Genomic DNA, 11,670 nt, shown 5'->3' with positions numbered 1-11,670 from the left:
AAATTATCAGTGCGTAGATTAAACGTGAACGTTTCATTATTATTATTAGATTGGATTTGGATTAATTATAAAATTTCTCATCAACCCTCGACCTAAATGACTTTGGAAACTTAAGTTTGAATAATTAATGTTTTAGGAAAGAATTTAATAAAAATACAGTTAGATGCATTATTTTATTTACATTTACCTACTATATTTGTATGTACAGTGAAATCTCGTATCTACAAAAAATCTTTCGTTGATAAATTTTATTAAAAACTTTTAACATTAATAAACACTAGATGAAACAAACATACAATATTTACAGTTATAGATCTTAATAAAATGGATCTTTAATACAGTATAAACAACAATATAAATTTGCATTGCAATTAATTCATAACAACATTCAATTCATCAATTTGTTTTAGTATCTTAAAAAGATAAATATCGAGATGATACTCAAAAACCTATTCTCAACTGTTTTTTAAACGCGATATTGAACTTAATAATATATGTTAACCATATACATTTGTTAATATCAAAAACAATTAATAGTAATCGTAAACTCTTGTTTTATTTGCTGAACAAGCTGTAAACAAATCTAAAAATACAATCAAGAGCCTTCTTAAAATTATAAACAAACACCAGTACAACACAAATCATTCAACACACGATTATGTAACACTAAAATAGTTGCGTAAAATGCAAAAATAAAGTGCACGTCGGTCTGAAGAGCAACAGTCGCTGATGTGCGCGTGCCCCTTTCGTCAGACATGACACTAGAGGCCACTATAACCCGGCGGCCACTTGCATCGTTTCGAGTTTCATCTGCAGCTGAAACACTACTCACTTCCGGGGGTACACAGCTTGGTAGTTTTATCTATAATCGTTAAGGTTGACATTACATCTATTATCAGAAATAATAGCGAATAGTACGTGTAAAGTGAATAAAAAATATTAATTCAAATATAAATAACTTACTTGAGGTTTTGTGTAGTTAAACGAGTCCACGCAACGATGCGCATGATGAGCTAAGCATGCTGCATATGCAATAGCATGGGGAATGTAACTCTGTTCCACAACTCCCGTAAACAAAACAGTAGCCATTGGACCTAAGAAGTAATGGTTTCTATCTTTAATACAATTAAAATTTTGCCAAACATTTTGGCAGAAAAATATAATGGTTTTAGAAATCATAAATATATAATAATTTATATAAAAACACAATTGTGGCTTAGTAAGCTACTAAGCTATTTTTACCTAAGGCATAAATAGGTACATCTTCTCCTCCATGCGTGGACCACTGTCTCGGCACAGCAGCCGCGTGAACAGCGTCGACAGACATGGGCAGAGTACCGTTGAAGGGCAATGCTCTTGGTTCCGAATGGCCTGGTCCAGTGCCATACAACAACGTGGTATACTTCAGGCCATCAATGTCCGATGGGACAGTGTCTGATCCTAAGAGAATAAAATGAGGAATGAGGCTAAAAAGTCCAGTCCAGCAATAACTTCTGTTACAAATGAAAATGTTTTTTGTTATTGAAGTAATGTCATATTATTATTAAAATTTTTGTACCTACATATTTATTACTTTTTATGTAACAGTATTTATGGCAAGACTAGTTATATGGCTTTGTAAATATCATATAAGTCCTTATTTAAATAAATATACACTATTGATCGAAACTATGTAACTTTGAACACAATTGCGCTTGATATTGGCTTGAATTGTCTTAGCAGATATGATAGATTCTCAGAACAAAATACATAATATTCAATTTTAAATAAACCTGGAAAAAACCCAAGTAAAAAAAAATTATGTATGAAAATCGTAATTCAATATTTAATAGGAATGTTTGTTCTGTGTCGGTAATTGTATTTAACGCAATGATTATAATCATTGCGTTAAATACAATACTATAGTGCAATCGTGAAATTGTTTGTATTATTACAAAGGACGAGGTGATTTAACACAGGAATAACTGTAAATAGTCGCGTTCGTAAGTAGTATTTCAATTGTATTATTCACCTATAGAAGTTCACTATACGCAAGTGATAATAATAAAAATGCACACACTTACCTAATATAGGATGACCGCGTGGCGTCGCTTGGCCGCCAAAAGTCATAACGTGGCCGTGATCAGCGGTGACCACGATCAACGTCTCAGCTGGATTGACTTTCTCTAAGGCTGCCAGTAACGCCGTCTCTAATTCTAACGTTTCGTCCAGGGCTCTATAGGGGTTGTTGTAATGGTGAGCATGGTCTATCCTACCGCCTGGTGAAGATAGAGCACAATATGCACTATTAAATACTATTCAAGTAAATTTAAAATTCTAATTTACTTTTACACAGGTTGTTAAATTATTACCTTCCAAGAGTAAAAAGAAGCCTTTGTTGTTTTTAGTCAGGATAGAAAGTGCGACGCGTGTCATATCAGCGAGCGAAGGATCTTCCGCTTTACCATTTCCGGTCGCACCCGCACCCTCTTCCGTATCCGCTACCGCTCCTCTCTCCGCATTAAACTCCATGTGTGAATATTCAAACAACCCTGAGAAACAAAGGCAATAAACTTCGATGCTGAGAGGCAACTTTAATTGTATGCGCCGCAGAAATATTGTTTCTGTTTATAAAGGTAGATATCAATATGAATCCTATACATAGGAGGTAGATAATCATTGAAAAATAAAACAATTGCCTAATCAAATCAAATGTACATGAAAATAATATTTTTTATTAATGATCTTGTATAAATCATCATATTTAAATCACAAGTTTTGTTTCAATTACAGAAACGTAAAATGAATCTTGAATATAATTATAATTTTACGTTATTAACAGCGGGAAAATCCGATTATTGCTTTCAATCAATAAACTTCTTTGATTATTTTAAAGATTTTTCTTCTCTGTATTTTATTACACAACATTTAACAAGATATATGCAATTACAATATACAAGTATCCCAATACTATTTCTCGTAACAAAAGTGTAATTTTCTTAGTTTCATTAAGACAAAGCGGAAATGAAATAGCATCGAGTCATGTTTACTGAAGAGACGTCAGTCAAGCGGCTAAACGGATTTCCGCTGGAGTGAGTTCCTTAAGGACTCTTAATTTTATGCCCATTAATTAGATGCGTATTGGTCTTTAGAATCGGATTAAATAGTATATTTTCAAATATTTGGAGGTGGCAAATTTACGAAAAGTGTATCTTTTTCTCGGTTTAGAAATAAATTTTTGTGACATTTATTTCGTGTCGCAAAAAATATATTGGCCAAGCGAAGTTGTCTCAGTGCCAAGCTGAACATCTGAGATGACAGAAACTTACGAGATTGCTGCAAGTTTCTCGAAGGAAAGTTTAATCGCGGAAAACAACAATCTAACTGCAATCCGAGTACGTTATCTGTTCACAAGTTTTTAATGTGTTCGACCGAAAATTAGTGATATCAAAGTTGTTACATCTCGGTAAACATCTCATTTTACAATAGTATGTATAGTAGTAATGTAGAAATTTTGTTTATTTTTTTGAACATTTATGTCACAACTTCATTTGCGTATTAAGTATAATTATTGTTTTGTGCGCAATTCTGTGACTACAAGCTACTTTTTTTAAAGCATTAACATATTTGTATTTTAACTAAATTAAATCTGGACGTGGTTGCTTTAACCGCAACACTTTTATTACAATTGAACAGGGGTGTTTTTGCCAGCGGAGTATGCTTTGGCAAGTGTTGATTGCGTTGCCAGCTTCAATATAACAGGCTGGCCAAAAATACTAACAGTATTGAATAAAAACTTTTCTTTTTTTTTCAACTTTTTAATTAGAGTTTTTTAAAAGCTTGGTATCGGCTGTATGTAAGTACATCAAAGGCTGCTTATGCTGTTAAAGCCAGAAGTGGTCGTAACCCCATTAGGAAGCACAAAATCTTACCGAGAAATTAAGATTCCCACTGCTTCAGGGTCATCATCACAATTTAGTGGGGCATGTCTTATCAAGGAACTACAAAGCTACACTTTTGTCAAAAAAACTTCATTTAAATTATATCAAGATATAGTCTTGGATCATGTTGAGAAACCTTTCAGCAAGACACTTTGTGAAAAATGAAAATTAAATGCATTTGCATTTAAAATAGAACTTATCGCTGGACTGTATATGTATATGTGTAGGTATACTTCATAATTGTATAAGAGAACAATCGTTTTCAATTTTTAACGATTCATGTTAAAAAGTTTGAGGAAAAAGTAATGATAATAAAAGTAATATTTAAAAAACTAAACAAACATCTTCTTTAGAAGTATGTAATTCTAAATTCGTTCAAAATTCTAACTTCGTTACATGTAATCACAAGAACACGGTGCTCGACGACAAGAATAAAAGGTATGAGACAGAGTGGTCCTTTGCAATATTAATACATCATTGTTATACTAAAGTACTAACCTAACAAATAATCCACATTTCTCGGATCTAATTTAGCCAATTGCTCCCTGGTATGTATGTACTGGGCCCGTAAATGTCTTCTTTTCTTTTCTCTCGCCCAGTCTTCAGCGAGATTTCTTCCGTCCAGCCTCCTGCCATCTCTGCTTGGGTGCTCAGGGTCTGGTGTGACGTTTGGCAGAAAATGACGCCGACCACCGCCCATTAAAACCTTTAACAATATTTTATAATCATTAAACTAATTTTGAAATATGGTTTTGTATATCATAGAACATACACTATTGTGGGATTCGTTTTTCACTTATGTGTTGCTCCATAAAATTCTGCTTTCGCTTACGAATTCGTAGCGTACGTTTAAGAAGTATTTTTAACTGTCGTAATTTATTAAAACAACCTATTAATTACAATATTCGTAATCTTGGGATTTGCTTCAAAATTTCAGCTCTATGATTGCTGTATACAATGGAATATTGTGGTGTCATGTGAAACCCACAGGCAATATGAAGTCGTCAGAATGTGAAGGGCGTGCAAATGCGTTTTCTGACAAATTTACAAAAAAACCGTATAGCGTTCGTCTACAGAACTACAACTTAAAGGCACTTCTTTGTCATTAGGATCTGGTGAATGCTGTGTCTCGTATAGCCTGTGCTAGACTCAGCTCATATCTTGTATAAATTGAGCATTTCTTCTTCTAGAGATTTAAGACGTTGCAAGTGCTCTGAATTTGCCGAGCGCACCTAATACTGAAGCCACACAACTATAATTTGCATAACTTGTTTCTTTCATTTGATTAGATTTTTTTACGTGTGACCTTGTGGTGCTGTGTGGTGGTGCAGCTATAAATAAATAAAAAAAAACAAACTTAAGTGAATCAGTTAAGTGAAAAACAACAGCAGAGGTAATTTAATTATCCTTAGACTTTTAATATCCGCTGAATGAACAAAGGCTCGTTTATATAAAGTCGCGAGCTATGTTGTACAGAATAAAGGGGTGAATTATGCAAGTTGAATAAAGCCAGGCGTAAAGCCACTTATGGCGAATCTCTATTGCTCTCGGTCTTAATAAAAGACTAACAAAAGAGACGCTTGCTTTGGAGTGAAACAAATTATTCGTGCTCAACTTCGGGATTTATATCATTTTGCATATAGTTTTCATAAGTTTACGATTGAATTTTAAGTTTCAATCGTTAAAGGGTTATCGTATAAAAACAAAACTAAAATTAGGAGTACTACAGGAAATTGTTCTGCATATTATGCAGGTATTCAGTTACACGTCGGGCTGCGAGGACAACACTATTTCTACGGAATAATATATTTTGTATTTGCGCAAACGTGCGAAACGAAAGCCCGATTACATTGATGCATTATGGCGCCTTTATTTTATATATACATTTACCTGTATTATTAATAAAATTTGTTGAACGGGTTAAATGCAAGAGTATAAGTAATTGGACTCACTGCGATAACCAAAACGATATTTTTTTACTTTCTAAAAGATTCTCAATTGCTGAAATATATTCGACTGAAAGGGCACGTGAAAAGCTTGTAAGTAAAAAGGGCTTTAAAAATCTCGTAATTATAATAAATTTAAAACGTAAAAAATTAGGGATTAAATTTTATGTAAACGAGTATACTTTATCGGGGCCATTTAGGAGTCTGAGTGCGTTGACTCAAGAGTTCGTATGCGCAAGCATTTATAATTAACACCTTAAAGTCCTAATTAAATATATAATAAGGCGTAATTAACAGACTAAACCTTTTGAGCTACAACTTATTGCTACTTCGGTTATCTTGTTTACAAGTATAACGAATTAACCAAATGCAAGTGCTTTACAGTTATTTGATTGTTTTAATATGTTATCCTCTCATTCGGTAATGAATTGTGGTAATACATTGTACTGTTTAATTTATTCAAGTATTTACATTGTCTAGACTGGAATTTGCGTAAAAACAAGGAATAATCAGGCTTTTAAAATACTAGTATTTCCTCTCTCGACTACTTAAGGTTTTGTAAATTTATAAATAATAAAAATAATAAAAATTAAATTTTGAATCGGTAAATAACATTTAATTAACATAAAATCAAATATTATATGAATATTTTACAAGCACATACATTAATGCTCTTCCCTGGTTCGTTTTCAACAAGTTGTAGGGCGATGTCCTTGCAGTCTCGCCGAACAGTGGGGGGCACTCTGCTGTCATCTTCCCAATAGCGCGAAGGCGCGTGCGCATATAATGCAGCTGGTGTTGCATGAGTGATTCTCGCAGTTGTGACAATGCCACTAGATTTACCTGATCAATAATATGAATACAATTAGGTGTAGCATATATTTAGTAAACCTTACCTTGAGGACTGTACGCGGTATGGGTAAAAAATAACATATGACTGATCAATAAGAAAAGATCGGAAGATAAGTTTACTTATAAGTAATAATAAGTTTACTTATTGCACAAAATAAGAATATACTTACAATAAGTGTCAGGTGAACAATAATAATTTATTATGACGACAGTCTCGATATCACGACTAACAACAGTCTACAACGTAGCACACTACGTAGACCATTAGAACAATAAATTATATTTTCTCTGTCCCATGGAAATATTACCATTAATTTCTTATTTATAATAATAATATACAGGGAAACAATTTGTATTTTCGTATGATGTTTGTAATGTTTTCACACAAACAGTACTGGACCGATTTCAATGACTTGATTTTTACAGAGAATATTACAGTTTCAAAAATATAGGGATAAAAATGCAATAATATAACCCAAGGTGTGAAAAAAATTATCCATGAAAGATCTGTCTACGCGTTCGTTGTGGAAACTATTGATGATAGAACAAAAAATTGTTGTACTAAATATTATTTATTTATTTATTTATAGAACGTATGAATATCTATAAAAATAATGTTTTGCCCGTTGGCAATTGTATGTTGGCCTGTCGCGTGTCGGAACTTCAGAATATGAAATTATTTTGAGTTACAAGGCAAAACTAAAAAGATGGGTACATGTGGACACTGAAGTTCTGCAAATAAATCTCTTCTCTAATAACATTATTATATAATCATTTATTAAGAAGAATTTTAAATATTTTGTTTTTATTTTTAACAATTTTACATAATCAAGCTTAAAATTCTTGGCCTGATTAAAAAAATTATTTCATTATCTAAATGAAATCTAATTAAAATCAAGAATTTTTCAATATTTGTGGAGTAGTTTCTAAATTACTTAATTTTGTAACGATCAGTCACGGCACTAGATATGGTTTGTAAGCATAAATCCCATAGTAGGTATACCAGGGAGTCGTTACCTGCATCATGCGCCCAGTCTATGAGAGAAGTAACTTTGGAGTGAACTGCCGAGGCGCAGTTGTTGAATCTTCCGGTAGCATCGAGTCCTAAGGTTTCATATCTCGCCTTCACCCCACAGAGCAGAGCAGTTGCACAAGCCGATGATTCGCCGGTTTGAGCGTCCACGTTGTAGGTCTGAGGGAAAAAACATGATAAAATCTAAGACCAAAATGTTTTTTCAATTGGCGAATGGTGCTCATAAAATCATATATTTATTTAGAATTAAGCTCTATGTTTATAAATCGCAAGTTATGTGATTTTCATTTACAATATAAACAGACTATTCAAATAAGGGACGAAGGAGACCCAAGATTGTTTGTATAAGCAATTGTTTATCTTGCGTTTGTTAATATGTCGGATAATGAGAATAAAGCCTAAGAAATGTGTTGTATTAAAAAAACACACATTTCAGCGTATCTCTGTTTGTCTGTGTAATTATAATCACTAAAACGACTATTTTTTTTTCTTTTCGGATTAACAAATGTGGACCATAGCTGATTTGATAAGGCCACATAATCAGTTATGACTATGTCGAAAATCAGCTGTACGCTTCTGCAAATATCTTGATTAACAGACTGTCGAAGGGAAGGGACGACTACACGAAGTATAATTTTTTTTTCTACTTTATATAGTATTTTTGGATTTTTGAAAACAATGTTACAATACGCAAAAATGTATTCAGTCCAGTTTTGGATTCTGGGGAAGTTTATGAATTGAGTTCTAATTCTGAAATTTGTGTCGACAGATGCCTATCAAATATCAGGATAATTAATTAGTTACTTTGTAAAGAAAATTGTAAATAAATTTCTCAAATAATTATTTCTAAGTATTTTTCAGAAGTTTTAATAATATCTTCGACGCTTTCGCGGTGGCTTACGTGTTTGCTTTAATAAGGATTAAGAAAGATAACTTTAATTAAAGTGCTTAAATCTTAAACAAGAACGGGGTTAGCACAAGTCAAATATGACTTACATAATATGTACACAAATACAGCAGAATAATATTTTGGTTTCGCAAACTTTGGGCTCCATCTTTGTGTTAATCCGACCTTTGCCGAAGATAAGACAGACTTAATTTTAATTAAGGCCTTGCGTAACGTGAACGTTTATTACATTTATCTAAAATGTATGACGATTTAAGGCTTATTTAAAATATTGTAGAAAATATTATGAAGATATTTCAGAGAAACTCTTGGTTATCATAATTTATTTTAAAATGTGTCTCTTTTATACAAGATATATTCTTAATGAATGTTACCTTCGCCAAAGCTACAGCGGGGAAAGTGTCCCAGACCAGATCAGTGTCCTCTCCGCTGTGACCCCGTCGTTGGCCGCGAAGTATCCTTGCGGCGGTGGCTGTGGTTAGGCTCATCCCGTCCCCTACTACTAATATCACGTTCCTACAAAATGTATTTACTTTTTATCTCATTTTTGAATACACACGTTCATCCGTTATTGTTCATCACGTTCTCACTTCGACTAGGAAATAAGTAACAATTATTAAACAATATGTTATTGGTTTGAACAGTAGAAATAATTTAGGTACTTTTTATTTTTATAACAGTGGAAGGACTGTAAGAAATATTGTACATTATACCCAATTCCGTTTTGTTTTGCCTTCCGAGATTTCCGGCTATAAAGGGGTACGGCACTGCTTATACGCGGCGGCTAATTAAAACTAATTGCTCCGTATATTCTCGTACGATACACAAATATGAGGACTTCAGAGGAACAATGAGCTTCATTTAAATTCCTATATTTGCGAAACCTTGCACTTAAGAAGACCCAGTCTGAAGGCACCTGGAATTATTTACGATTGTCCTGAATTTGAAATTCATTAAGTATGGTTTGAATAAGAAAAGCATTGCGAACAAACTTTTCTTGTATTGATGTATTATACTTGCCTGTATTACGTTTTATACTTAAAATTATAGTATATATTTCACATTTTACAATTGTTAGATAGTCATTCGTAAATTAACTGGTCCCGGTGCTAGCTAAGTACTTAAAATTTGCGCAAGTATGTTTACGTATATATTATATATGTCGAAGCAATGGCGATGACATCAACTGCCAATGTCAATATCTGTCACATAGCTGGTAAATTAACAATGTCAAAGTCTTATCAGTTTATAACCTGTTTTTATATATATACTTGCCAATATTACTACTAGATCTCCAAATAAACTTGAAAGGTTATAGTAATTGCAATTTTTATTTCATGATCAGTCATCATTAATAATGGTAGAGCCACCATAGTCGTCAATGCTGCTAGGTCTATAAATTCATTAGTCGATAATAATAGTGACTCCACAGTCATCATTTTCATTATGACTGCCATTTGACTCTGTAGGCGATTCGGGTTCTGCCGCGGAAAAAGTACACGAAATGTCACGAATCTTGTCACAAATTCGCTTATATTCTCAGTTCAGTTCATTGTGCGGTGGAATCAAGCAGAAGCTATTCAAAATTAGATTTATATGTTAAAATGATTAGTTTTAATGGCCGATGTCAAAAAAATAATCTTTTAAGTCATTATCTCCAGTATTTGCTGGTTCTCGTTTGTTGCTTTGTCAAAAATCGGTCTCTGCCCTGTACTTTTCTATGGTTAGACGACAATATATTATTACTATTTATTATCAGTTACTACACCTTCCTTTTTCCAGGCGTAAACTTTGACCTTTCTGTGCCGTTATTGAGGTGCTGCCCTCGTTCCTGTACTATTTCCTTACTCACTCCGTTATAAATGGAGTTATAAAGTTAAGCTTTAATGCCTGCGAGAACATCGAAACATAAAAATGGCCAAGAACATAAGACCTTTAAAAGTAATTTTCTTTTTTGCTATTAATTTATTTGTAACACGACGTGAATTGCTCGTAAGGTCTCAGTTTGATAAATTATGCCAGATTTTATAGCCACAAATCTTCAGGGGATCACAAAGAATATGAAACTGTAATATGTGTAAAATACACAGATTAATGACTTTGATCACCGAGAAAATTTGTTTTATCACATGATTTAACCGTCTCAAAGTCGAAGTGATTGCTTTTAACACAAAGTTAGATAATTCTTTGTGAATAATTAATCATTATAGCATATTATATAAAGGTATAGTTATCTTTCCTATACCGTTTTGTGAAATTCTTTTATATAGACTTAAGTCCAAACAATAAACTTTCAAATCAATAAACTTACTTTGCAATAGGATTTTTCCCAGTTACGTATTGTAGACGTTTTTGCAATGTTTCCTGCGCCTGAGTATACCAATATTGGCGATCTGAAAAGGAAATTATTTTTAATTCATGTGACCTGACGAGTATAACAAGAAATACAATCGTTACAAAAATAAGAAGTTACCTTAAAAATTTTATCGTGATAAATATTACAAGTAGCGACTTACTTTTTATTATAAAATGTGCATTAAACATGCTTAATAGAAAAGTGAGTCAGAGTGTGTTGTACATTAATGATACACAACAAAGGAACTACTTTAGTGAACAATGCGGCGTGCAAATAGCTTACTCTAAATACAAAATACGTGTGTCCTAGGTCGCAAATTCTCCACCGAAGTGTTTGTGCTATGAGCGAACTATATTGCTGTAGTTTAATTCAAAGTGGGATAATAACGAACACTGGGAGGCCTCATTAATATTGAAAAAATGACATAAATGCTTACACGAGAGACGAGAAGAATGTAACGCAATGTTAAATAAGCGATTATAATCATCATTTAATCGGATTATACTTTTCACTCCACAAAACACTTGTCTTGTGCCTAAAAAATTCATCAAAATCGGTCCAGCATTTTAATAGGAATTCAACTACAAATACGTGCGCAAAAAATGTATATAGAGTAATTCACAATGAAGATTTCAGGGTTTTGGTTTTGTATAGCT

At 32.9% G+C, this 11,670-nt stretch overlaps 1 protein-coding gene across 1 annotated transcript in view; it reads right to left on the bottom strand.

Annotated features, from left to right (window-relative positions):
• Positions 1-371: 371 nt before the first annotated feature.
• The window catches only part of LOC110999910 (alkaline phosphatase-like), a 34,416-nt gene continuing 23,117 nt past the window's right edge, over positions 372-11,670 (bottom strand). The window contains exons 3-12 of the mRNA XM_022269197.2: positions 10,970-11,051; positions 9,033-9,174; positions 7,736-7,910; positions 6,531-6,709; positions 4,419-4,626; positions 2,352-2,531; positions 2,064-2,258; positions 1,243-1,440; positions 964-1,094; positions 372-862 (exon numbers count right to left, since the gene is read on the bottom strand). Coding sequence (XP_022124889.2) covers positions 614-862; positions 964-1,094; positions 1,243-1,440; positions 2,064-2,258; positions 2,352-2,531; positions 4,419-4,626; positions 6,531-6,709; positions 7,736-7,910; positions 9,033-9,174; positions 10,970-11,051 — 1,739 coding nt within the window. The 3' untranslated portion in view covers positions 372-613. The remainder of the gene's footprint in view (positions 863-963; positions 1,095-1,242; positions 1,441-2,063; positions 2,259-2,351; positions 2,532-4,418; positions 4,627-6,530; positions 6,710-7,735; positions 7,911-9,032; positions 9,175-10,969; positions 11,052-11,670) is intronic.

The sequence above is a fragment of the Pieris rapae genome, chromosome 9 (assembly GCF_905147795.1).
Source record: "Pieris rapae chromosome 9, ilPieRapa1.1, whole genome shotgun sequence".
NCBI lineage: Eukaryota > Metazoa > Arthropoda > Insecta > Lepidoptera > Pieridae > Pieris > Pieris rapae.
This window is presented reverse-complemented; position numbering and strand designations above follow the sequence as displayed.